This window comes from Corvus moneduloides, chromosome 15 (assembly GCF_009650955.1).
Source record: "Corvus moneduloides isolate bCorMon1 chromosome 15, bCorMon1.pri, whole genome shotgun sequence".
Lineage (NCBI taxonomy): Eukaryota > Metazoa > Chordata > Aves > Passeriformes > Corvidae > Corvus > Corvus moneduloides.
Window position 1 is genome coordinate 15,963,615 of NC_045490.1, and position 27,922 is coordinate 15,991,536.

Here is a 27,922-nt window from a genome sequence, read left to right on the forward strand (position 1 = left end):
AGGCTGGCAGCAAAGTCAGCCTGAGAACAGCCCACCATGGCCCAGAGGCAGCACCAGGGACCCTCAACCCCACCCGGGCACAGGGGCAGGAGGCAGGGACACTGTGTCACCAGCCGGGCTTTCAGTGCCATTTAACGTGAATTGTGCTTCCCGAAGCCAGGAGCAGCCGCCACCGAAGGCCACAGGCTCGATCAGGACAAGCCAGGTACCCCTGCGGCCACTAAAGCGCTCCCGGAGGGCTCTGCCTGTCCCAAGCGCACTCCCAGCCTGCCCGAGACAGGCCCCCAGGGCCTCCACACGGGGGCCAGGCAGCATCTCGGGGGGTGGGGAGTGCGGCAGCTCCGCAAGGGGCCGGGGGCGGAGAAATCCCGCCGGGGCCGGGGCTGGCGGGGTCTCAGGCCCGGCCCGTCCCCTCAGGCCCGCGCGGTCCCCGCGGCCTCGGGCCCGGCTCGGCCGGGACTTCTTCCCGTCCCGTCTTCTCGCGAGAGAACGCTCCGTGGCGTCACGCGCCGCGGCGGCCGCCTCGCGCGCGCGCGCTCTCACGCCGCCGCCGTATCCTTCCGCGCGCTCCCCCTCCCCCTTCTGGAGAGTTCTGCACGCCGGCTCGGCACGACAAATAGTCCCCGCAGCTCCCCGCCCCCCCTACCTCTCCCGCTCCTTCTCCTCCTCCCGCCCCGGCCTCTCCCTTCCCTTCCCTCCCCGCCACGGTGGTGCCTCCGCCCCGGGAACCGGAGTGGTGCCCGGGGGCAGCAGCGGCGGCGGCGGGGCGGAGTGATCCGCTGCGGGCGGCGCGGAGGTAGCGCATAAAGCGGCGGCGGCGGAGGGAGCGGAGGAGCTGCGGCAGCGCTGAGCCCGCGGCCGCCACCGCCCGACACCGGCCAGGCCCCGGCCCCGCCGCCCCGGGGGGCCCCGGTCCCCTCCCGCCCCTCCGCGCGCTTCGTCCCTCCCCGTCCCCTCCCCGCGCAGCCGCCACCTCCGCGCTCCTCCTCCTCCCCCCCTCCCCTCGCAAATAGTCCCGCGGGCCGCCCCCTCCCTCCGCCCGCGCCCCTCCTGCCGCCGCCTCGCGCACACAATGGCGCTGAAGAGAATCCACAAGGTAAGGGCCGAACCGGCCCGGCCCCGCACGGCCCCGCTCCCCCCGGCCCGCTCTCCTTACATAACCCGGCACGGCCCCGGGCCTGCAGTGGGGGGGGGGGCGGGCAGGCCGGGCCGGGCCCGCCCGGGTTACCCCCCCCACCCCCCCCATCCCCCGGGGCTCGGGCCGGGCGGCAGCGCAGGGGCCGCTTCCGGGGCCGCGGCCGCTTTGTTCGAGGGGGGCCAGGCCGGGCCTGCCCGCGGGGCTGCACCGCGGCCGGGCCCCTCTGGAGCAACGTGGCCCCCGGGGCCGGGCCGGGGCCGCGAGGGGGCGCCGGTGGCGGGGCCGGGCCGGGGGTGGCGGCGGCCCCGGCAGCTGCTGCGGCTCCGCGGGGGCTCGGCCCCGCCGGGGGAAGGCGCCCCGAGGAGCGGAGCGTGGCCCGCGCTGGAAGTTCCGGCGTGGCTCGTCTCGGAGCTCCGTGTCCAAGGGCTCCTCTGCCTCCCCCAGCAGCGACAAGGATCGCGGTGACGGGCAGCTGAGCGCAGTAAACCTGTCACACTGTAGTGTGGTTTGCTCTTTTAATGGAGCTAGCGCTGTTCTACAGCCTGAGTCATCCCGCAGGCTTGTAGGGAAGGCTACGAGCTTCCCTTCTCCTGGAGCGGGAGCTGTGCCGTGCTCCATGTCCTGGCCTTTTGGAAAAACACTGCTGCCCAGTCCACTGTCGTCTTAGGGCAGTGTTTGCTTGATCATCAGTGTCTTTTATCAGGAAAAAAATCCTCGATGGTAATTGAAGTCCACTTGTATTACCTTGGTGACTCAGGCAGGGAATTTGTATCCTTTTCCCTGCAAAATGTGTAGCTGTCAGTTTGGAATCTGTACAAGGTTCAGGTGTAGGAAACATCCCTCCCATAGTGTTCTTCCTCTTGATCACTATGTACATTATTTTTTATCTAGAACTATCTGTAAGCCCACTACCTCACAGCTCACTCTGTAGCCCTCTTTGGTTTCGTTTGTAGTGTTGGGTCTGTGTTAACATCTCTGCTTTGGTTGTAGGTTACCTTGCAGGCTTTGTGAAGCTTCATGTGTCCTACTGATGAGGTTAAAGCTCAGGTGGAGAAGAAGATGGAAGAGAGTTTGAAGCCTTACTTATGCTTGTGGAATAGGTAGCACTGGGAAGGGAGGTATTTGGAGTATGATTTTAGACTGTTGGATTTTCCAGCTGCAGATCCGGTAGTGAGTTACATAAGGAAGTTGCGTTGCAGCTGAGTCTTGCTTCTCTGCAGTGTTCTGTCCCTTATTTTAGTGGTCCTTGGGGCATTTTGAGGACTTTTCCAGTGTTTGTGGGCTCACAGGTGCTTTGGATGAGCTCTTGCTCCTTGACAGTGGGTTGGTAGACCTGAGAGACACAGCAGTGGATGTTGAATAGGGTAAATATGGCTCTGGGGGGCACACACAGGCAGTGCAGGGCTGTCGTGGAGAGGCTGAATCTTGTGTCAGATAACTCAGGAAAGCTGCTTGGTTGTAGTTCAGTGCGTGCTGAGGGTCAGGAGTCAACACTCTGAGAGCACTTGTGTTTCCAGGCTGGTTTGTAACAGGAGAAAAGCTGGATGTGTGGAGTCTTTGTTAATGTTGGATGCTTGTGGACTGACTCTTCATGCTGCTTTTCAAAAATAAAGACTCCTGAGAGATAATGGGGACTGTGTAGGGTTGAGAGTCTTCAAAGCCTTGGGAAGTAGCGAGAGCATCACCAAAGCAGTTTTGTGTGAGCTCTGCAAAGCGCCGAGAGTTTCAGTGGAGTGAACGTGGTGGCTGTGGAGTAGAGGAAGGTGATGGGGCTGGAGGCAGCATTTCCACAGAACAACGTATGGGGAGGGAAGTAAATCTGCCTGTTGTAGCAGCCCAGCTGCTTTGAAAGTTGGATGGGAGTGAAGCTACAGGCTGGAAGGAGCGCTCTGAGTGAGTTGCTGTGGGTGTCTCAGTGTAACTGCTTCAGTAATCATGGCTGGCTGTTTATGCTCTGGCTATTTTAAACCCCGTGGAGAGCGCTCCTATCATCATCTCAGGGCTGTTCTGGTCTCTGGGAGTGTGCAGTGGCCGTCCCTGTCAGGATAACGAGGGGACAGCCAGTTTCTGACCTTTGCTGCTGCAGCTTGTGTCAGGAGCAGAAGCCTGCAGAATGTGGATTGAGTAGGAATAATCCCAGTGGGCTCGAGCACAGAGACACGATGGGAGAGAAAACTGCTGCTTTGGCTTTTTTTTAAGGGTGTTATCAGTCATGGTATATCAGTGTGCAGGGCTCAGTCTGGCCACTGGCTCTTGCTCTTGGCAGTTTGGGTTTTTACTGAACTCCGAAGGCTTTCTGTGAGGTTTTTGTCAAAATTTTTGTGTCCTCGGATAACACAGGGCTGAGAACTTGGAAAGGAGAAAATCCCAAGAGTGAAGGTTTGATACAGTGTTACCTGAAATGGCCTCTTGTATGTTGAACTCGGCTGGGCTGCGAGAGGGGCAGAACAAGCAGTGAGCCAGTAGTGTTGTTGCCGGCGTGTGAGGCAGCACAGAAACCTGCAGGGTCCGTCCCAGTGTGGCACTGGTGGCACAGTTGCTCGAGCTGGGGTAATGTGTGCACACAGCAGCAGCTGTTCGCTAAGCAGATGCTCCAAAAGAGCTCAGGCTGGGTGAGACCTGCTCTCAGATTGCTGCCTGTGTTACTCACCACAATATTTCGGGCAGTGCAGCTCCAAATTCTTGTTTAGGTGCTTTTATTGGATCATGGGTCGGAAACTTGAAGTGTTTTCTTGTGAGAAGTGCTTGGGGTGTAAGCAATACTGCCAGGCAGAGTCCTTGTGGGTAACACTGAAGTACAGCAATTGAATTGGTATTTTTATATATATGTAAAAATGATCTGTTTTATCCTGAATGTATTTTATAAGATAAGCAGTGTGAAGCAATCCAAGGGTGGGATGGGAGGGATATACAGGAGGGCCAGAGTGAATGCCTTCCATTTTAAGGTTTAAGCTGAAACCCTTTGGATTCAGCCACATCCCCATCTGTGTTGCTTATCTTTAGGGAATGCAATACCTTTAACTGGATAACTAGGGCACCGTTTGGAGTTCTTTGAATGGGAGAGTGAGGAAAAGGTTAGCTCATTGTCTTTCACGGGTTCCCCTGTGTGATCAGCGGGTGAGGGGGAGGGGAAAGCAGCAGCTGTGCTTGAGCCCTGCTCAAGTAAAACACTTTCTGTAGCAGAGGAATTGAGGATTACTACTGCTTGTAATGCATAGGCCCCAAAACCAGGTAACTGAATTCTGAATTCCATAGCGCTGTTCCTGTTTAGCTGTGGAAGAGGGTGCTGTAGTCCTGGAGTCCAGAGCTGCCTGAGCTCCAGAGATGCTTAGGCATCACTTCTGCCAAAAGGAGCAGTGCCTGGGGGTGGGATGTGTGAGGGCAATGGTGCAGACCAGCGCCGGTGGTCAGAGCTGTCGTTGTGCTACCTGTGCTGAGCAGACCTGGTGTTATTTCTGTGCTGCCAGTTCTGTACCGCAGCCAGTGGGAGCAACTGGGTTCTTCCGCTGGGCCTCTCGCTGTGTGCGTGGAGCTGCCAGCGCAGCCCATCTGTGTTGGAGAGCTTGTGTACAGAGAATGCTGCTGCAGCTTCTGTTAGCTCGAGAGGTGTTTTGATACTCAGACTCTACACCAGGAGGAAGTTGCACATTGCTTTGGTCTTCTTCCTGTTCAGACTTTGAAAAAAAAAATGTAAAAAGGAAAGGTGACAGTTACATCAGAGCTTGTTTATAGCATGTGCCTTGGTTATTGCTGTGTTTCATGACTTCTCGTGCTGCTCTCTTGCCTTCTGACTTTTGCAGAGTCTTGTGAGGAGTCAGAGTTGGAGGATCTTAGTGACTTCAAGCATTGCAAAAGCAGTTTTTGTCAAAAGGAAAGGATTAAAATGCTTCTGTTAATTGTGGTGACAGCATTAGAGTGGCAGGTACTCTGGAATGAGAGTCCTGTGGGTGGGAGAGCACTTATGGACACTGTAGGGAATTGCTGGTCTGACCTTGGTGCACGTGTGTGACACTGCCTTGTGCCCAGTGCTGCTGGGCAAGCAGAGAGCAGAGCTGAGGGAAATGCCTGCTGGATGCAGGCTCTGGCACCTGGCAGGGAGATGCTGCTGGTCCAGGGAAGGTGCACAGGCTCTTCCCACTCTCCTGTCCTGTTGGCCCTGCACAGGGAGCTGGCAGCTCCTCTGTGCCATGGTCCTGAGGTGAGGCAGGGTGTGATCAATTCGACTTTGGCCCTCATTCCCTATTGCTTGGCTTTACTCTGTTGGGAGCTGGGAACAATTCGTGGCTAAGTGGCTACGAGTTCCTTTTTGGTTACATAAGTCAGGATTTTGTAACATCTCCCTACGCTGCCTGTTGCTGAAGGGTTCAGGGGCTTCAGGCAAGTAAACTTGCTAAAGGCAGATGAAAAGCTTATTTCACTTACAGCAGCAACCTGAGGCAGAAGTTAGGTTTATAATCACGCTAATGTGGTTTCTCAGTAAAGTACAGTGTGAAAGCAGCTCAAACTGGAGCAGGGTGGAAAGCCCATGGAGTTCAAGCTAAGAGGACTTTGGATAATATAGAGGGATCCATATAGTGTGTTGGAGTGGATTTGAGGAGCTCTGCTGTGTACCAAGGCTTAGTAAAATTGCTGGAGCTGACTGTTAAAGTGTGCTGGCTTTTTACTTGCCTGATTGGCTTCTTGATGTTGGCAGTTGTGTTGGTTATTCTTACTGAAGGCTGTGTTAGCATTAACTTAATCCTTAAAACTAGTCTTACCTTTTGGCCAGAGCAGGTTTTACTAGGTGTGTGTTAGACTGGGGAGGGATTTGTTGTCTAGAGGAGTAAATTGGAACTTCATTAACAAAAGTCTTCGGAGTTGATAATTATAACTTGAAACATATGCAGGGTTAAACTTATGAGACTTAAACCATTTGTGTGTGATAGTTTTTTGAAAGCTTCTTGTGCAGTTTGTGGATGCCTGGGTTAAGGTATGTATTAAAAGCAATGTACCAGCTCCTGGGAAGCAGAACAGGAGGAGGGCAGGCATGAGGGTAGCGTGGGGTTGAGCAAGGCTGGTGGCACTGGTTTACCTGTGAGCCTCAAGGCCTTGCTGGCAGCTGATGCCTTTCATGACTTGGGAACCACAGCTGGGGGATCTGTGGTATAAGCACATTCCATCTTCCTTAAAATGCTTTCCTGGAACCCCTGAGTAGGGATTGGTTTGTTGGGAACTTAAGAGTACAATTACATTGGGGTTTGGAGCCTAAATGTCAGTTTCTTGTGAGATTTTTGTAGCTTTTAGGGTATCTCCTTTGTGGATTTAATGGCAGTCGTTTCCTTCAACTTGGCCTTTAGGCAGGACACCTTGAACCTTGTGCTGTGCTTCCACTTCCTCATTTTTGCTAAGGGACTCATTAAGAGTTGTGAGATGCGTCAGGTTAATGGTAGGATCCACAGCAGTGGGCCCAGCCCCAGGGGTATTTTGCTGTAGGGGAGATGGCAGAAACTTTAAATTCTGTAAGATACCTTCAGCTGGAAAGCCAGCTCAGGGTGAGGCAGCCCTGGGAGCTGAGTAACTCAAACTGGAACTTGGTCTAAAGGCTGCTTGTAAATTCCTGAAGCAAAATCTGCATGTGCTTAAGGATCAAAAACTGTCTGGAGTGGAAACTGCTGTGGCTTTCTTCAGGTTTTGGCTTAATATGAGTTTGGTCAAGGTCAGGCTTGATCATGGACCAGCAAGACTTCCTGGATCACAGGGGAAAAACAGTGGGCCTTGCAACTTGGGATCCAATACATTCAGGTTTGTAGGTGATACCAAACTGTAACTGAATCGTGCATGTGTTACAAGTTCCAGTTTTATGGGAACTCTGGAGTCATTTGTTCCAAGTTACAGAAACCAGCTGGTTCTCAGAATCCCTCAACAACAACACCTGGAAGCCAAGACCTCGCTGGGTCTGGTGTCAGGCTCGCGATACCTCGGGAACTGCACGGGAGCTGTAAAAGGCAGAGTAACCTCTGGGACAGGTGCTGAGCTCTGTGCAGCAGCCGTGGGTGTGTTCCTCTCTGTGTTTACCTGGTAGATGCAGCCATGTGCTGCTCCTTTCCTGTTGCTAAACTTGGCTCTGCAGGTGTGACAAGTGAGTAGTGGGAGTCTTAGAGCAGCTGGAAGGGAATGGCATGGCATGTTAAAGGGCTCATCCGTGCCCTGCCAGGAAATCCAGGGGTGTGTTTGCCTCTCCTGTAGGCAGAGGCAGCTGGTGCTTGCTCTCCAGAGAGGTCTTGGGGGGTGAAGGGGAGGAGTTGAACTTGTTCTCCAAGCTGTTCTACAAAATTTGGGAAGTTTTGTGCTGCAGGGGCTTGAATTGGTGCAATACCTTTTCAAGGACAAGGAACTTACACACTTTTTTTTACACAGACCTTTTAATCTGTGATGTTTCACTCTGAATTTACAGAGCAGAACCTGAAATCCCACCTTGTCACTGAGACAAGTGGTACAAGTGGTTGTTGTATGTCATCACTTTCTACTGAGATAATACCCAGGGCTTCAGAAAATTCAGAAATCTCCCCAGAACTGAAGATGTAGAGAGTGAAATGGTATTTTGATGAGAAGCTGCTGCTACTACCTGAGCTTCACTGGTGCCTCCGTGTCTGTTGGGGACTTACCTTGTGGTCCTTCTGTTATATCCAGTTTGGTGAAGTGGTTGGTGCATTTGGGCAGCAGGATGTAGGGGGAATGTCAGGGCAGATCTGGAGCTGTGTGTTCTCCTAACTGGTAGAATATGTGCCTAAGCTCATGTTTGTAACTATTTCCCTTTTATAGCAGGGAAGGTGCATGTTGTGTGCTCGTAAATATAATCCATGTAGATTGTGGTCCTGCATGGAAAACATGGATTTTTACAGTTGTACCTTCTGAGTCTTGTGTATGCATAGTATTGATGCATAAAATGGGATGAGAAGTGGTAAGGAATTTTATTTTAGTAAAGTGTGTTTGGGGTTTTGAATATGATAGCATTAAAAAGTCTTTTCCAGAAAATCAGAGTCAAATACTGTTTGGAAGTGGGCTTTACTCCATACACCTTTAGAAAGAGTAGATATATTGCTATTTTTAAGTTTTCATGTCTGTTCTTGGGAATCTGTGCATGTGTAGACTCACTTCATTCCTTGTAGCCATGACTAGACTGACCCTGAAGAAGTCTGTGTGTAGGTGTCTCTATGTTCCTGTGCTGCCCTGCTGGTTCAGGGTGTCTCTGGGCTTGCTGATGCTGAAGCTACTCCAAAGGACTTTGTGCCTTCAGAGGACATGCTCTCTCTATCTCCAAGGAGGGAGAATGCTCTTCAGCAGGTGCTGCGTGCTCAGTGTCTGCTCCTGTTCGAGTCCATGCTGAACACCAAGTGGAAAAAGCCCAGCAGGAGCTCTAGAAAAGCTTCTTTAGTGTGGTGTCAAATCAAGGAGGCTTCCAGCTGGGCTCTCTAGAAGCTGGAAGCTGCTGAGGGCAAAACCCAAACTTGTGTGTGTGTCAGAGCCTGTGAAGCTTTCTGGGGCACTGTATCCAGAGGGGGAAATCCAAAGATTTACCTGTTGGATGTGAGGCAGCATTCGTGTGTTGTGGGTTTGGTTAGTGGTGGCCTCCCAGTTCCTGGGAAGTAGAAGCTGGAACTCCCAGAGATCATCTGTTCAAGAGCTTAATCACTGCCTGTAAATAACAAAAGGCCATTACATGACAAATTTCTTCCATTCCTGCAATCAGCTTGTCTTAATCATTGTACTTAAATGTTTTGTCTGCCAAAAGCCTGGTATGGGGATTGCAGTTTGGTCTGTTCTGGGAGGTGAAAAGCTGAGCACACAATGGACCAGGGACAGCATGGGAATGTTTCCTGAGCACTAGATAATAGTTGTAATCCTTATCTGGTGTGTATTCAGCTTTCTAGATGAGTTCACAGAGAAAAATGGTAATATGTTTGGGCCCATCATGCAAAGCAGGTCAGTGACTGAGCCAGAAATGGAGCAGGTAAAGTTTGACTTCTAAGTTTTATGCTGTTTGCACTTCCCGCTAAATACCCACTTCCTGAGCAAATGGCTGATGTGAGTTACTGCTAACAGTAGCTCTCTGAACTGTGCCAAAATTTTGCTTCAGATTGAAGCTTGGTATAGTTCAGGTGTATTGTGAGTTACTCAGCCTGTTCAGACTCATAATAGGATTTCTTCAGAGGAAAATTTGACTGACACAGCCCCTGAAAAGTGGGGGGTTTCAATGAGGTCTGTAGGTAAGGAAGGCCTTCTGTTTCCATTCTGCCTGTGGTCTCTGATGTGCACATGTGGAGGTGAAACAGCCACAGGTGATGGGAGCTGTGGAGGTGATAAACTGGATCACCGTAGCTGGATCAGCCTGGGAACTCTTACAGTCGAGCGAATAAAATAAGGCTGATACTGAGAGTTGTTGGATTGAGGCCATGTTATCTCTCAGTGACCCGGGGCTGGTGGAAGATACAATACTTTGGTAATGCTTGGGACCAGTGAAGGCAGACCTGACAACCCCTGTGACGTGAGGATTGCTGTGACTCAGGGCTCTGGAGCCCGGACAGGTCACTGAGGCCTGTGCCAAATGTGTCTCCTGGGTTTAAGATGCAACTTTACTTTCCAGAGTCCTGGCTATTAGTTCTATGGTGCTGCCAGAGTGCCCCTAGCAGCCTTTGAGCAATGACATGGTTGTTTTTGAAATGAAGTGAAACAAACTCTTCCTGTTTTTTAGGAGTTGAACGACCTGGCACGTGATCCTCCAGCACAGTGTTCAGCAGGGCCTGTCGGGGATGACAGTAAGTATCTGCTCTCAGCAAGCACCTGCCCTCTCCCATGTTTTCCTTTTTCCTTCTGAAGTGGGATGTCCAGTTCCTCAGCAAGGAGAATCCCTCTGTTTCTTTTAGAGTACTACATAATACTCCACATCCTGATCTTAAATTTGCTGCTCGTCTGTATCTCTAACACCTTCCTTGTGTATCAGTGGTATTATTCCTACTCTATTGATTGGGCAACTCAATGCACATCTTAAATTGCACCTTCTAAATTAACTGTTCTGGAATTCTCACAGGGGATGGTGTTAGAAAACCTCTGTGGTCAAACCAGCAAGCAGCTGCCCACAGCCTTCTGAACTCAAATATCTAAACTATACATGGTGTCTGAAAACTGCACTCAAATCAGTGTGCCCGCCAGGCCCTGTGTAAGGGACAGCCTCAGACAATCTTCTTGACCTTCCCGTGCAAGTCTGTTCCCCTGGGCTGTGATTTGGAGTTGTTACTCTGTTCTGTGCTCACATTTTCCTGTAGCAGCTCCAACGTGGAAAAGGCTCTTTGAGAACCCTTGGAAGCTGTGACTGCAATGCCCCCTAAACAGCACACACTGAATTTGCTGTGCAGTGTGGTCTGACAAGTGATGTCAGCAAAGCATCTAGGCTCCTGACAGAGGGGAGAGTGAAGTAGGGAAACCCTCCTTCCCTGTGCTGAGAGCTCTACACTCAGGTATCCTTTCTAAAAGGGAAAAATCAGCTGCCAAGATATTTCTGAATTACTCAGAGTAATTCAGTAATTACTTTTTGAGTTACTCAGCAGTGCTGATGTGTATAGAAAGTTACACATTCCTGTAGAAATGTAGGGCTACATTTTAAAAAAGCACTTGAAACCTGAGGGTGAAAATACTGAAATTAGTGGGAATGTTCCTGTTCAGCAGCGCTTTCTAATGAGTGGAAGCGCAGCTTGGTTTTGAGAGTGTTTAGCAGTAGGGTCAAGCTTCTAGTCACTTCACAACCTATTTCTGCTTCCCAAATAGTATTTCAAAGAGGTTTGTAGTTTCATAGACAAGAAATTACTAAAAGGGAGAGCCAGTCAGAGGCTTTTATTCCCTTAAATTAGCAAGTGTGATTTGTGCCGTGATAAACTACTTTGTGTTTTCCAAAGCCTTCTCAAAGGTGATAACGATTGTCTGGCAGAGGAGGTGGTAACAAAAGTTGGTGAAGGCTGAGAATGGAAAGTTACTACTGAGTACAGAAAGCTTTAAAGTACTCTTCAGTTCTCCTGGTCTGAAAGACTTCTAATGAAAGACTTTTGTTCTTGAGAGCCACAATTTGGATGTGTGTAAGTGGATAGCAGTGGCAGCAACAGAAAGGTGCCTTCTCCCAGGTCTCCATGCTCCAGGTCTGCCACAGCTGCCTTGTCAGAGCGACGTTTCCCTGAGTTCAGGACACGCTGTGCTTGCAGAGTGCTGTCCTGTGGCTATTCCAGCTGATACAAACTGTGCCCAGCTATAAGCTTCTCATCCCTGTAGTTCATAAACCTCGGAAAGTAAAGAGCTATTCCTGCCTTGTGAACTTGTAGGAATGGGATTTTCTTGGCAGTGCAGTTTTAGCTTTTCTTCCACCCACCTCACGCCTGTGTTTTGGAAATGTGCTTGGGACTGGATGACATTGGTGTGCTTCCAGTGACTTAGCCCTTTCCAAACATGTACCTGTGCTTACCTGCTGAAAGCCAACAGCCCCCTGCCTTTGTAAATACCTCTGTATGGCTGATTTCAAAGGAAAGAATAAATTGGAACAAGCTCTGCATGACAAATCCATCTCGATGTTCACCAGACTTGTTCTGGATGTTGTGAGGATTTAAAGCTTAGGTTGAACAAGCATCTAAGTCTGGGGTGGGAGTTGAGTGGGGGGAAACACAAAACTCCCTTCTAGCTTTCAAAAAGTTGAGATTGCCTGTGGATATGTTTTTATTTCTGGGGTTTTGTTGGGTTTAAGGGAATAGTTGGTTATTTGAGGTTCTCTTTTTAGTGGTGCCTCTACAGAGCAATCACAGTGAATCTCATCAGCACCTACTGGTGCTTGTGAGATTTTTTTACTGGTTTTGTTGTGATTGGCTACAATCTCCTGTGGGATTTCTGCTGCCCCTTTGTCCTCTCCTCCAGGTTTCTCCCTGTCCTGCTGCAGGTGACAGGGAGCTCCTGGGAAACTGTCTGAACCCCTTGAAGATGGGTGAATACTACATGGGAGCTGCTGTCTTGGTTTCCTAATTCTGCATTGGATGTAGTGTTTCTCAAAGCCAGGCCCCTGAGAGAGGGGATATTTAAGTAGGGAAATCCTCCATCTCTGTTAGAGCTGAGAGCTCTAAGTTCAGGTATCCTTTCTAAAAGGAAAAAATGAGCTGCTAAGATCTTTCTGAATCATTTCTGAGCTATTCTTCAGTGCTGAAGTGTATAGAAAGTTACACATTCCTGTAGAAATGTAGGAGTAGATTAAAACAAATGTGTTCCAACCCAACACTCTTCTCCCCTGGCCTTGCAGGGCTGCTCCCACTCTGCTTTTTTCCTCCTTCCTTGTATGAGATCATTCTGAGCTGTAATGCCTGTACCATGTGTAATTAAAAACTGCTTGTGCTAGATGAGAACAGGTAGTACCATTCCTGCTTTTGGCCCAGGTAATCCTGACGGCTGTGGACACCAGGTGCCAGTGAAGCACAGTCACTTCCAGGTGGCTTCATCTCTTGTCCTGAATACTTCACTTGAAACAATTGGAGTCATCTACAGCTCCCCAGCTCTGAAGGTGCTGTGTAGGTGACATCCATCCTGAGGGAAGCTTCCATGGTCTTAACTCACAAATAATTTCCTAGGCTGGTGCTCTTTGCACAGGAGCCTGTGGAGACACAGGAACCCTGAGAACTCCCCAATGTGCCTCCTACAGACTATCAGCTTTGACTGTTTTCCTTTCCAGCACAGCAACATTCTTCACAAATCCTCTGTATTACCAGGTGAAAGTTCTCTGGGGCAGATGCAGACAAATGCGGATTAACTTCTGTCCGTTTAACCTGAAGTGTGTCCTGACACATCCTGTTCCAAGTATGGAGCTGACTGTCATTCCTCCATTCTCTTAAGACATTTCTTTCTGCTGCTTCAGTGAAATCTTGAGGCCTCTCTGGAGATTAGGCTTTCACATTGTGAGGACACCACTGGTTTAGGTCACCTCTGTACGTGTGGTTTACACAGAGCTTGGGCTTCCTGTCTGTGTGTCACGGGTCTGAGCAGGAGAGCAGGTGTGAGTTCATGCTAGACCTTTGCTGTAGCTGGCTTGAAGAGGGCGGTCATGGGTGCTGATTCATTAGAAACTACAAAGTTTAAACTCACAATTTTGAGTCTGAAAAGTTGCCTGGAACTGTGTGGATTTTTATTGTAATGGGATTTTTTGCAGGGCACATGTGTCGTACCACAGCAGTCCTGGAGCAAGGACCAAGTGACTATGGAGTGCTGAGTGCTTCACTCTGTCTCTCTTTAATTCCTTGGCTCGCTTCCCTGCGGCCTTTCAGAAGGCTTTGTTTTTAAAATAGACTTTTCTGTGCTGCTTTGTCTGGAAGAAAGTAGATCATTACTTGAGCTTCTCCAAACTGAAGTAAATCTCTCTCTCTTTCAGTGTTCCATTGGCAAGCTACAATAATGGGACCAGTAAGTATGAGAGAATTGATGTTCATGGCTTTTTATGACTGGTGGTCTTGTAGTAACTCCTCAAGCTGCAATGATTCCTTTTCATTAACAGAACGACAGTCCCTATCAAGGTGGAGTATTTTTCTTGACAATTCACTTCCCAACAGATTATCCCTTCAAACCACCTAAGGTGAGTGGCTTCTGCCATAAATCTGTTACTGTGTCGTGTTATGTATATTTATGAACCTACACTGAAATTTTCCTTCTTCTGCAGGTTGCATTTACAACAAGAATCTATCATCCAAATATTAACAGTAATGGCAGCATTTGTCTTGATATTCTACGATCACAGTGGTCCCCAGCACTAACTATTTCAAAAGGTACCTCCAATACTTATTTCATTTTACACTGCTAAAATGAAGTACTGATTTGGGATGTAAAAACTGCTGCATTCCTTCTGGATTCCACCATTTCTGTGGTCACTGCTTCTGTCCTGTGACTCTGCATGAAGCTTGCAGCCAATTCCTGAGCACGGGATGCTTGGGACATCCAGCTTCCCTGTGGCCATAGGGAGACATCAGCTTTGCCAGTGGATCAGATAAGTCTTACTACACTGAGTACATACTCCTACCACCTCACCTCAGAACACTTTAACTAAAAGTGTATATATAGAATTAAACCTAGTGTGTGACAATAGAAGACTTTAATGTTCAAAATACACCCAGAGTAAAATATGTAAGGGAGCAGCTGTGGCTTTTAAAGAACGGTGAAGTTTTTAATTCTTTGGCATGTTAAAAAGAATTTCTCTTTCAAGGGAGCATCAAAACTCCATGTTGATAATTTTTTAACAGAACTTCCAATGGTGTGGACTACTGAAACATGGTTTAAAACTTACCTAGCTTGAACAATATAAAATAGTTAGCTACTATCATCTTGGTCCCTGTGAACTGTTAGCTTGTGGGGCACTGGAATATAGCCTTTGCCTGGTAAAACAATATTCATATTTAATGTAAATAGGAGGCTTTAAACACCTTGAAAGAAGACCCAGGTTGGAATTTTTTTGGCTGTTGAAACTGTAGATTTACAAACTGTGGATCACGTTTGTAGGTCTAGCCACAGCTGTTTAGGAATATTTGGAGTCTGTCCTGTGCGTGATCCTGTCTTGACCCTTCTATTCTCTATCTTCACACTGTCCTTGTAATCAAATGCTGCAGTTGTCACATTGATTACATTGTCCTTCACAGTGTCCCTGCTCTGAGGCTCTCCTGTTGCCTGTCCTTCTCTCCAAGTACATGTGATATTCCCAGGCACTTTCTGGTTCAGACAGGTGATTCCTGGTACATCCCTTGGACATCATCACTGTCTGCCTTTCCCTGAACCCACAGAAGTTCCCACCTTCCCTGTCCAGCTAAAGGCATTTGTAGAAGCAGATGGAAAGGCAAAACAGTATCTCCTTGTCTCTTGTTAGAAGTGAATCTGCTTGTGAGCAAGGCTCAAAGCCTTGAAAGAACTGAATAAATGGTATCAGTGAAGAAAAAATGATTGTCAGGTTGCTGCAGTTTCCTTGCAAGTGCTCAGTCAGTACTGGCTGCTCTTAGAAGCACCAGGCTAGCCCCAAACACTGATGTCTGTTCTGGTTTGATTTAATTGCTGCTTAACTGGAGAAAGTGCTGTATTGTTTTAGGGAGTCTGAAGTGACCCATATGGGTGGTGGGGTGATAGCATGATTGAAAATACCAGAAGATAGACTGGAATTAGGACAATTGGGAAAAGATGGGGCAAGAATTTAAGAGGCTGCTCCAGGGTGGCAGTGAACTGCCTATTAGTGGCTGTCAGCTTTAATCACTCAGAAAATACTTTCTAGTGTTAATTTTACTGCCCAAATACAATTGCAGTATGCTCTTACATCTCAGTCTCCTTGTGTGTTCTGCTTTGAGCTCCTTTTTTCTTACCCTTTTCAAACTGTATCCTTGTGACTCAGCTGGAGTAAGCCATGGCATCAGGGTGGCTGTTCTGTGCCACTTTGCCCCTTCCAGTGCCCCTCTCCCTCTTGGGTTTAGGGGGCTCTGTAGTGCTGATCGCTTCTCTCATTGCTGACCAGTTCACCTGAATGCCCACACTGTGCTGCACACAGCACAACATCCCCACGGCTCTAACCTGGGAGAAAACCTTGTCCTGGTTCCCTTGGGCTACATTTACTGAAGGAATTAGAGCAACAAAGCAAATTCTTAGAGGCGACTTTATATGAACTGGGAATACTTTCCTCAGAATCACAGGGATGTCCTGTCAGAAAGCAGACCTCAACTTCAGAAGCAAAGAGCTGATATTTAGGGGAAGTGTTCCCATCTTGAACAAATGAAAATAAAGTCCACAAAGGCAACTTGAATCTTTCAGGGTTGAAATCTTGTGTTCAGTCAGATTAGAATGTGTCGTGACAGACTTCAAGGATGTTTCAGCTTTCTAGTAACCGATCAGTCTTATCAAAGAATGAATGTTGTGTTAGTGGGAAAAATTGTTGGATTAGGTAATTTAGGGTGAGTAACAAGACTTACAACATTCAGCAGTAAGCTCACATCCCTTCCAAAGCAGCGGTTTATTATTTGTAGTGTAGATTTCTTAGGGTATTTCTTAAATTGTGCCACCCTTTAAATTGGATGCTACTGGGAGCAAGCTGTTTGAATTTAAAATCTGTAAGCAGATAACTTGGAGCACAGCTATAAAAAAAATGTACTTCCTACTGATGGAGAAATCTGGGAAGACTAGAAACAGTCCTTCTAGGAAAGATCTTACCATGCACAGCTTCCTCCTGAGGCAGCACTGTCAGCAGCTTGCTGTTATGCTTACAGTTAACGTGTGGTACATGAAGATGTTTTTCACCTTAACCTGCAAGGGGAGAGGGGAAGGGGTGTGCAGAAGTTGCAACCCAACTTCCTTTGGGTTGAAAGTGCCACTTTTTGGTAGAAGGACTGAAAAATCATGTCAGTGCTACTTAATCATTCCAATTCAGTGGTAAAAGTAGGGGTCTTGGCACCTCAGACTCTGGAGCCAGCTGTCTGTAAGCAACTTAATAAAGTGATTGTGGCTATGATAGAGGTGATGGCATTTTGGGGTTTTGTTCTGTCTCTCCTACAATTGTTAAAACAGCTAAAACTTGGGAGAACAGCAGTGCCTGTCTCAGTACAACAGCTGACTTGCTTATATTAGTAATTCTGAACTCAGTGTTCCCTCAAGAATACATACTGGAGAATAAATAATCTCAAAATACAGTCTTAACCACACCTTGGTGGGTAATTTGAACTCCAAGGCTTAAGCAGAATGCGTAGGCTTAAATTAAAAACATTATCTCCAAGTCTGCATAAATAAGAATCCCTGTTGCCTGAAACAGGAGAATGAAGTCTTTTAACATTATTACAGCTATTCTCAGCCATTTTGGGGGGAAGAACATGCTTTCTCCTGAATTTGGCAAGTGTCTGTGCAAGAGTTAATCCTGAACTAAAGCACTTCTGCAGTGAAGGTTGGGCTGATTTGCTGTCCTGTCCCACTTCTGCCCGTGTTTTGTAATGAATGAATCATGGAGCCTGAGTGAATGTGCTGGAGGGCTCTGTGTGGTGAGGGGCAGTGAGTAACCTCAGCCTCATTCGTGCAGGACTTCAGCTCCCACTGTCCAGACTTCCGTGCCTGGTGCAGCGTGGATTTTCTGTGATGCTGCTCTTCATGAATCACTTCACTAAGACTTGCTGGAAGTAATACTACCCAGAGATTGAACTGGACACTCACAGTGCAGTTTCAAAATCAGGAAGTTGGTTTCTGATCATCATCTTGGCTTTTCGTTTGCTCTTTGTAGAGTTTACCCACATAACTGGGGGTGGCTTTGTCACAGAGCATGGGTCAGTCTCAAGCTGTGCTGAGTTGGGCATTCTGAGGAAAATGCCCATTTTTATATTTCAATTCTCACAATTGTAATGGAGCCACTTTTGCAGTTTCCCAGGAGTTACCCTTGCTCCAAAGAAGACTGTATGAGGAGGAGTGGTGCCAGCAGGGCTGTGATCCTTTCCCTCTGTTGGGCATGGATGAAGCTGTGTCTGGAGCATGTGTCCAGTGTGGGCTCCCCAGGAAAGGAGGGTATGGATGTACTGGGGAGAGCCCAGAGAAGGGCCATGAATGCCAGGGAGGGACTGGAGCATCTCCCATTATGAGGAGGACAGGCTGAGAGCTGGGACTGTTCAGCCTGGAGAAGAGGAGGTTCAGGGGGGATCTTCTCAGTGTCTATAAAATACTTGAAGGGAGGATGTGGAGATGACAGAGCCAGACTCTTCTCAGTGGTGCCCAATGACAGGACAAGAGGTAGTGGGCACAAGCTGAAGCACAGGAGGGTCTCTGTGAACAGCAGGAAACACTTCATGTTTTAGTTTTACTGTGAGGATGCTGAACACCAGCACAGGTTGCCTTGGGAGGCCGTGGGCTTTCCCACCTTGGAGATACTCAAAAGCTTCTGGACATTATCACAGACAACCTGTCTTAGGTGGCTCTGCTTGAGACAAGATGATTTCCAGAGATCCCTTCCAACCTTAACCAGTCTGTGACACACTGGGCAACACTTAACTTTTCTTCTTTTGTCACTGGAAATTGTTGAACTGACTTAGCAGGAATGCAAGTTGCTTTGAAGCCAGAAGTTTAAACTGCTCAGATTTAAAGGTACACTTCCTGTAAGGCTGGGGAAGACAGCTGGAGGAGTTGGAAATGGGGTCGTGGTTAAGAAATAGGATTTAACTCAGGCGGAGTCCAGAGTTGCTTTCATTTATTTGGATGCATCTTGCCTGTTCACAATCAGGAGCCAGGTATATGAACCTGTTGGTCAGTGGTGTTTTCAGAGTGTTTAATGCTGCAAGCTTAACATCTGTTGGTGCTGATAAAGCTTTGACAACTGTATGTCTCAAGCTTCAAGGGTCTGGGGCCTGAAACTCAAAAAACAGTGATTGTGTAGGAGAATGCTCCTTCCAGTAGTCAGGTTTTTTGCAGGTTTTGAGGACTAGAATCAAAGTAGCAGTGGACCTTGATGTGGAAGCTGCCAGGCTGATGATCAGTGAAGGAGCCCTTGCTGGTGTGAGAAGCAGGGACAGCTGGATGAACCCTTCGAAATGGAATTAAGAATTCCTCAGTAGTGTTACATGTCCAAAGCTCCCATTTCTGCTGGCAGAGGTGTCTCCCAGCATACCAGGCTCACTTAAAACCTGAGCTGACAAATGGTTACATTCACACTCAGAAACTGGGCTGGAGCAGAAGCACAGCACTGTCTGTCAGAGCCCATGGCCTGGTCTCCAGGAGGTGACAAATCGCTTTCCTTGGAAAGCCCCAGCACAGTGTTTGTCATTCACCCAGGACAGAGCAGGTGAGGTGGGCTGCTGCCATTGCTGTGAACTCATGATGGCCAGGGACTGATGCTTCCCTGTTTTATCCAACTGCTCTGTGTCAGTGCATGAGCTTTTCCAGTATCAGGTGGTCCTGATACTCCCGTGTGACTCCAGCCAGGATGGAGAGCTGAGTGTCTTCCTGCTGTCCTGACAGTCTGGCATGCAGAGCAACCATCTCAGCACCTTCTTGGTACTGTAACAAACATTTTGTTGGTGCAGTCTCTCTGCCTGCTTATAGATGGACCTTTACTCCTAGATGGATTCTAAATCGGCTCCTCTTTGGAGAGCAGTAACTGCACCAAACAGCAGTTGGATCAGAACACACCAGCTGCTTCTTCTGGGTAGCTCATTACCTTGGAAAAATAAGTGCTTTTTATCTCCCTTCTGTGAACTCAGCTGGAGATTCCATTGCTGCTCAGTTGCTTTTCCTTACTCTGAAGTGCCCCATGGATGAGTGCTTTACTGGAGCAAGTTTGTTTGGAATTCCAGCTATACTTAAACAGCAGGATCTGTAGTGGTTGGTACCCTGTGCCAAGGGGGTGGCTGGAGTGGTGGATATTGGACCAGTCAGGCTTTGCAGACAAAGTGAATGATTTGGGGTTTGTGCCTTGAAAGATGAGGATCAGTTGCTTTTAAGAGTCTCTTCACCTCTGAGTTCCAGGAGCTTTAACATGCCTCCTAAATTTGGATGTTCCAGTAGCCAGATGGGCTTTAAATTGTGTTCTGCACTGCTCATTTGGCTAGTGCTGGAAGGACCTGTGGAGAGCTGACATCACGGATTGGCCTGACTAATGACTGAGCTGCTTCATAGCAGAGAAAACCCAACCATGAATTTACATACGGAATTTGCATCTACCCCCACGCTCAGTCTGAGGCGGGGCAGAACCAGGAAGGTGCAGTTGCCCATTGAGGGTGGTGGGCTGACCTTGGTGCTGTGAGAGCACAGCAGAGCAGCTGCCAAGGTGGGTTGTGCACTGGAGGACCGGAGCTGGGCTTGTTGACAAGCTGTCAGTGTCATGATTTTCAGCACAGAGGAGCTGCCTGGAGAAAGAGTGCCCGTGAATTTCAGAGTGTTACGTGCTTTGTAAAGGAAAGTCTTGCAGTGGAACTTGGATCCCAGTTGTGCAGTGTTACACTGGTGGACCTTATTTTGCATGTGACTCAAGCAGTCTTAAGTGTTCAGTGCTCATTCTGCCTGATGAGAATGCATTTCTATCATTGCTCTGTGGGGAAGCTAAGCCCATTTTCTAGAAGCACTTTGTTAGCAGCCCTTCTGCTTGATGAGTTTGGCTCTCCCAGCTCCTTGGTGTTGAGAAGTACTTGGTCTGTGCTAGTCCATGGCAGCAGGAAGCACACTGAAGAGTAAATTGTATCTGTTGTCTGCAGAGATAGATGGGGAGTGTAGTTGGAGGGTTGGAGGTCAGTAGGCTGCTTGGTTGGTGAAATAAAACAAAGCAAAACCAATTTTCGAGTGAAAAGGAGCTTTAAACTGACAGTGGTTTAAGTTGCCTAGTGTTCTGCTGCAGACTGGACAACTCTGACAGCTGAGAGTGATAAGATGAGAAATAGTTCTGTACAGAGTTATTTCAAGGGATGAATCCCTTGAGTCAATGGCAAGTAAAATTTATTTTGCTATTACTGAGAAAAATCCAGACTTGAGTTCAGAGTGCACGCTTGCGGTACATCCGTGCCAGTGAGAGACTTGAAGGGATACTGCCCAGCTGATTATGCTTTGCCTGTGGCCATGCAGGATGTTTAGGTGTAAAGTGTCACTTACCTGCCTTGTGTAGTATTCAGCCTGTTTCTATGGTTCCAAAACTTTTTGGGAATTCTCTTTTTATAGTCTAGTATTAATGTTGTAATCATTTGACTAGTGAATGTCAAGGCTTTGCTGTGGAATTCACTGCAGTAATACTTGATTGCAGAGGGAGATGGCTTGCTGAGTCTCTTATTCCACAGTGTTGGTTTAACTCGTTACTCTGATGAATCAAAGCTCTCTGATACACAGCTGACATTTGTAAGGGTTGCTTCCCCTTTACCCTTGTGCTTGAAACTTTGAGGTGGTGCCTTTTCCAAGGGGATTTTCTGTATGTTAGTTGGTCTAAAACGTGTGTATGTGCAGTGTTCTAGTGGAAAGCCTCAGGAGAAACTTGCAGAATTGATTTTGGACAATAGCTGGGTTCAGCAGGATATTAAAATTAAACCAGTTTAGTTAAAAATGCTTTTTTTTTTTTCCTGAGGCTGTACAGATAAAAAGGGAATAATGTGAAGTCACCAGCAAGAGTGAGTGTAATGAGAATAGTTTGGAATAATGAAGACTTAGAAAAATAAATCAAAGCAGCTGAATGTGGCAGTGCAGCTTGAAGCTAAATGACTGTGCCCATTTTTATTCAATATTTTTGGGGTGATACTGAAAAGTGAACTGCTGAGTGTTGGGAAAAGGGGTGTCAGGGTGGGCAGAGAACAGTGGACAGACCTGCGGCGTGGTTCTGCTGATGCAGGCTGAGCCACTGTGTTCAGAGAAGTCCTTGGGTTGTTAAAGGACCGTGATAAGATAAAACTTGAGGGAATAGTTACAACAGTTGACCAGAAAACTTTGATTGGATTTCCTTTGCATTCTGGTGAAGGCAGGTGACGGATTGGACCTGCCTTGCTCATCCTACAGCTGAAGAAACTTCAGTGACCAGAGCAGTGGAGTCTGACAGACAGAAAGAAATGAGCTACAGGAAAATTGCTGGAGAAACAGCTGCTTTGAAATGACACTGATGGGGAGCAGTGTGAGCTGACTGGGTGTGAGCTGGCAGAGAGGTTCCCATTGAAAACTAACATGGGCTTTACTTGATTTATGTGGGGGAAAAGAACTGGTGCCGGATCTGTGCTACAGGTGCTAAATGTGCTGTGTGCCTCGCTAAGGGACAGCAGTTCAGGACCCTCCTGCAGGCCTCCTTCACACTCTGAAGCTGTGCCTGAGAGGGAGCTCAGTAAATGGTCCCTGTGTCAGTTGATGGTGGAGAATCATTAAGCTCTTAACTCTCACAAGTGTACTGTGGAGAACTGGGAGAAAAGGTTGCTCCTTTTTCTAGAACCAGAAATATGTTCACCTAAACCAAGACCAGTTTATTAGCAAACTTGTTTTAGAAGCTTTGAACTGGGAATTGATAATTCATTAGTGAAGGGTGGGAAAACTGAACTAAGTGGCTTTGTTCTTGGGTTCTTGGTGCTCACAACACTGAGCAACTCGCTCAGTTTAGACCTAGGGAAGCTTTTACTCCTGTCCCACTTAAAAAAAAAACCTGAATATCAGACCTGTTTCCATCTTCTCTCTGGAGGATGGTGAGGCCCTGGCACAGGTTGCCCAGAGAAGCTGTGGCTGCCCCAGCCTTGAAGTGTCCAAGGCCAGTTTGGATGGGACTTGGAGCAACCTGGGACATTGGAAGGTGTCCCTGCCCATGGCAAGGGGGGTGGAATGAGATGGGCTTCTAAGGGTCTTCCAACCCAAGCCATTCTGGGATCTGTTTTGTTGCCTCTCTTTTAACCTATTTTAACTCCTTTGTTGGTTTTATGGGCTGCATGCTGTTTCCTTTTAGAATAGATAGCTCTGCCTCCTGCAAGTGGTGGAAATTGGAGCCAGATTTGTGTTTAGTGTCTTCAAACTCCTCACTCTTGTCATCTGCACCTTGCTTGGAGGCTGCACTGTGACAACTGCTTTGCTGCAATTGGTGAAGGGACATATGGAGTTGCACTGTTTGATCCAAACAGGCTGAGAGAAGGGAATGTTTGGCATTTTTGGGAGTGGGGCAAGATGTCCCTGCCATGCCTGGTGTAGTGTTGTCCCAATATGCTTTGCTTATAACTTATTGCCTTCTCCTGCCTTCTCCTCTGCAGTGAGTGTAGGAATGTCCATGTGCTATTTGTGGCTTTGCAGCAGTGTCCTGGCTCCTTGTATGGATGAGGGTTGTCACTCTGCTGAGCGGGTTGTGCCTGCTGGGGTATATACACTATGTATTTACAGTGAAACACTCCAGTTCTAGGCGTTTGTGGTGGTAGCAGTGCAAGGAGCTGGGCATGCTTGGGTCATTTTGAATGCTGTTTTACACTTAATCCATTCCAACTCTCCGTATGCTTGGAGTTAAGTCTCAATTCACTGCAAGACTGGCTTATTTTTAAACAGATCTTCAAGGCCAGGTTGGATGGGGCTTGGAGCACCCTGTGCAGGTGGAAGGTGCTCCTGGCCATGGCAGGGGTTGGAACAAGATGAGCTTTAAGGTCCCTCCCAACCCAAACCATTCTGTGATTCTTAAGTAGCTGTGAACAGCCCTTGCTTCCTTCATCTCAGCTGGACTTGTCTGTTGTTTGACTTTTGCTTAGTGCTTCTCCAGGTCATCCAACAGTGAGGTGTCTGCTTTAGGGAACAGCTGAATTTTGGGTGCAAAAGCAAAGGATGTTTTCCCAGAGGACTCTCAGGTACCGGGCTCAGGCAGAACATTTCTGCCTTGTGGTTTAAGGCTGCTGCTGGATACACCTGTCCAGGAGGTTACTCACTGTGATACTGTGGTCGTGAAAAGTTGTGTAGTTCACTGGTAAAAGGAGGTTTTTCAAAATCACTCAGCTGAATTATGTGGGATTGGTGCTCCTTGGCAAACTTAAATAAATGCTGCTGATGCTACTGGCTGGAGGGGAAGGAGGTGCATGGGCTGACTGGTGCAGGTGTCCTCAGCTGTCCTGGAACTAATTCAGTGTCTCTTTTCTCTCCTTAGTACTTTTGTCCATCTGTTCTCTGTTGTGTGATCCCAATCCAGATGATCCTTTAGTGCCTGAGATTGCACGGATCTACAAAACAGATAGAGAAAAGTGAGTATGGAAGCCAAAACCCATGGAATTTGACAGGGCAGAATCCACACTTACACAGGAAAGGGGAACTCTGGGGACCTGCTTCTTGGAAAAGAGTGAGAGTGAAAAAAGGCAAATCAAAGCTCTAACTGTGGTCGTTTCAGAGATTTTTTTGGTTTTTTTTCCTGGGATGTATATAGTGCCACCGTCTGAGCTGCTTTAATCCCATGTAACCACCAGAGGGAGAGCAAGTTACTCCAACGGGAGAATATTCCATGGCAGCTCTGGGTCTGGAGTCATACGAAGAGATAACAAAAACTCCCTGTTTTGCCTTCACTTGACAACACAAGGGAAGAACAAGTGGTGTAGAAGTGGGGCAGGAAGACTCTCAAGCAAGTACAGAGAAACTTCAGTGCTGACAAGCACTTTAACAGTTTAGTGGTGTTGTAAACACTTCCTACCTCACTGTTCCCTTCCAGATGTGATCAGAGAAGGGAAAATAGTCCACAGGTTTGCTTTCTCTCCTGCATACTTGAGGAGCAGTGTTAGAGAAGTTTATGTATCCTGGTTTTGAGAGCTGCAAGACCAGCATACTTGGAGACACAATCAACAGTGATTATCTGCAGTGTCAAGTGTGCAGGACTCCTTTCTATTTTTCCCAAAAATAGGGAAAAAAATTTTGGGTTTCAACAGAAGTACTTGCTCCTTGGGTAGTCTCTGAGCAGTAATGTGAAGGAGAGAGTTAGTTATGAGTGGATTGTCAGATTGTTTAAGCTGAGGAACATTTTCTACAGACTAGATTCCAACACCAAACCAGCTTGGTGTATGTAACTATAGGAAACTTCAGGCTGTGTCTTACTCTACAAATTCTGTAGAATATGAACAGCTTGCCTTCTGTTCTCAGAGAGAAGCTTTCAGCAGTGCAGTTAATCACACAACTGCTTTTTTTTACACAAGTATCCTGAGCTTCCCCCTGGCTGTAGAGGGTATTTGGGTGCGAAAGCTACAGATTTCTTGGGAATTGAATTATATCGTGCTTTCAGAATAAAAAGATTCTGATGGACAAATCATTGTGTCCTGACAGTCATCGAAATAGCAAAGTGTGTAGGAAGAAATAAGGCTGTTGGGGTTTAGCAGATGAGTTGATGGCAGGTACTGGGCTTAACTTTGAAGGGAAGCAGGAGATGGGGGAACACGTTAATCTATTTTCCAGAATGACCGAGGGAAACCCTACAGTAACAGTTGCCCCGGGGACACAGCAGATGGGGCTGGGGGAGGCACAGAAAAAGCCTTTCTGAAAATCCTTTCCCCTCAGCCCTGTTCTAGCTCTGTTTTGTGCCTTCAGTCACAAAGATCTCGTATTCCTGTTGTAAATATGACCAGGTATTTCTTTTCCATGAAGCACTGTGGGCTTTCTTGTTTCCCCTGTTTGCTTAATGTTTAGTTTTGCTCTTAAATTTTACAAACTGATAATAGTACAGTGATTTCATGCCATGTGTAGACTAGAGTGCTGGAGCTGAAATACTGTGTGGATGCCATGTTAAGTAAATCCTCTTTTTATACATACAGGTACAACAGAATAGCTCGGGAATGGACTCAGAAGTATGCGATGTAATTAAAGAAATTATTGGATAACCTCTACAAATAAAGATAGGGGAACTCTGAAAGAGAAAGTCCTTTTGATTTCCATTTGACTGCTTTCTATGAGCCCACGCCTCATCTTCCCCTGTGCACATGTTTACCTGATACAGCAGTGCTGCGTGTTGTACATACTTGGAACAACAAACTAGAAATACTGTATTTCCCCGTACCAACATTGACTCCTAGCAGAGAAGTGTGTGTGTGAAAAGCTGGTTCTTCAGTCATAACTTTGTGAGCCTAAAAGCATTCCTTGATGAGTTAAATTGGGAAATCGAATGGGAATGGGGAGAGTTCTGGTGGGTTTCAGATTTTTTAGGGACAGTGTTGCTGATCCATGAAGGATTTTAAGTGGAATCCTTTTAAACTCATAACAGTTATGAAAAGCAAGGTGAAGAACTTGAAGCTGTTTCTGTATTCATTTTATTCTGAAGGACCTACACCTTAGGTAAATGTTATGACCAATGAGAAACTGTACCCACATCCTGTGTTTAAGGTCTAAGTTTAACCGGTCACCATTTAAATGGATTGGAGCTATTAGTGCATCAAGTGATGTTGATTTGTTTCAACTCTCTCCCTCCCTTCATAATTTTTTTGGTTTGTATGTGGTTTCTCAGTTAATACCTAGCTAATAGCTCTTATTTTTTCTTAAGTTTTTTAACTGCTTAGGTCTTTCTGGATGTAAGGGTAAAAAAAAAAAAATCCATATGACAGAAAACTTGTGTGTATTTAAAGACCCAACTGCTCCCCTGGAGCTTGTACGTTCAAGAATTAATTAATCTGTGTAATAAACTGATTACTACAGTCATTACATATAACTTTGTGTGAATAGGCTTTTAATTTTCAGGGCAGTTTGTTACAGGCTTAAACTAACGGTGGATTTCTCTAAAAAAAAACCTTTTGGGCTGAAGTTGTGAAGCAGTTTGGTTTGCATCACACAAGGCACCTGAAGAGGCAAACAGGAGCTTGAGCACTTAGATGAAATCAGGATGTGTAGTGTGCCAGGAACTTGACTGTTAAACCAAATAAGCAGTTTACTAAATGAGAATCAGAGTGACATTTTACAAAGCCTGATGGTATTACTCCCACTTGCATGGGACCTAACACAATGCATATGTACTGTAGGTAAGTGAAACCTTATGTAACTAAAAAAATGGATGTAAAAGGGTAAAAAAAAGAAAAAAACCTACCAAACACATCAGCACAAACTTTCATAAAATGTAGCTTTTACATAATTACTTTGCACTAAACATTTGCAAATGTTCATACAGTTTTAAATTGTACTTGTATATGTCTTTTTTTTTTTTTTTTTTTTTTTTTTTTTTTTTTTTGGAACAAAGTCTTCACTTGAATCTAGTGAAAAAATGTAGTTTGAAACTTTTCTTTGTATACAAGTGTATTTGCCAGCATCGTTGGTGTGACAGTAGGTGAGTCTGCAAGTTTATCTCCTCTTAGTAGAATTGTAACCCAAGCCATCGGGCAGGAGAGGCTGGAGCCGCTGGCTCTCCGGCCACAGGGTCTGTCCCAGCCATTCCCAAATGCATCTTGACACTCTTGCACAAATGAGGAATAAATGTCCACTGCTTTTGGTCTAAATCTGTTCCTCTTGTCTCATCTCTCGATGTCCTGGTGTTGCAGTGCTGGGCAGGTGTGAGCCCTCCTGCAGGGAGCTGTGTCCCTCTCCAGAGGCACGAGGACCCCGCTGCTCTGCTGGCCTGGGGACAGTGCAGCTCCAGGGCTGGAGAGGGAAGGGGAGCACGTGGCCCACTGGCTGAGGGACACTGTAGGGTCACAGGGGAGGGGGGAGAGATTGGTGAGCAGGGCTGCAAACCTCGGGTTGGGTCACCTGAAACTCATGGCACTCATGTTATCCACAGGGTGTCTGGAAGGCAGCCTGTGGCCCTGGGTAACACCTGTGGCATCAAAACTGGAATGTAAGCTGGTGGCTGCTGGTGTGTCTGGGGTTTGTGCCAGCCTGGATCCATGGCTGTGCTTTTCCTGACCTGTTGTGCTCCTGCTGGACTCTGCAATACACCTTGGCCATGGTGGAGTCGCCCTCCCATGTTTTTCCATGGGGTCACTGAGAGGTACAGGGAGGGGGTTGCACTGATTGTGAACAGTCTGAGGGGGTTCTCTTTAACTGCTTTGCAACTGAGCCACCCAAGAATGATTTTTGTGGCAGATCTGTCTGCCTTTGGAGATTGGCAGTTACTGGAAGAGATCAGAGACACAGAGGAGGGAGCAGTGACAGCTGAGGGAACTGAGGAGGATGGTTTCTCTTTCTGGTGGGGTAGGAGCCACAAACAGGAGGTGAGAGGACATTAATAAGCCACACATGCATTGAAACTGTCCCGAACCCGTAACAGCTTCAGCTTGGAGGATGCATTGATACATCTCATGTTGGAATGAGCTCATTTGCAGTGAAGTGTTTAAACAGTTCTGACCTTTTTGCTGATGGCATGACCACAGT

General features: G+C 47.3%; 1 protein-coding gene across 2 annotated transcripts; it reads left to right on the plus strand.

Moving 5' to 3' along the window:
- Positions 1-27,048, plus strand: UBE2D2 (ubiquitin conjugating enzyme E2 D2). 2 transcript variants are annotated; one of them, XM_032124877.1, is made up of 7 exons: positions 1-205; positions 9,870-9,933; positions 13,563-13,594; positions 13,686-13,763; positions 13,848-13,953; positions 23,742-23,835; positions 25,384-27,048. In XM_032124877.1, coding segments are annotated over exons 2-7 (357 nt in total). In that variant the 5' UTR covers positions 1-205; positions 9,870-9,932; the 3' UTR covers positions 25,430-27,048. The 2 variants fall into 2 exon arrangements, with proteins under 2 accessions (XP_031980768.1, XP_031980767.1); XM_032124876.1 differs by lacking the exon at positions 1-205 and adding an exon at positions 985-1,096.
- The last annotated feature ends 874 nt before the right edge of the window (positions 27,049-27,922 follow it).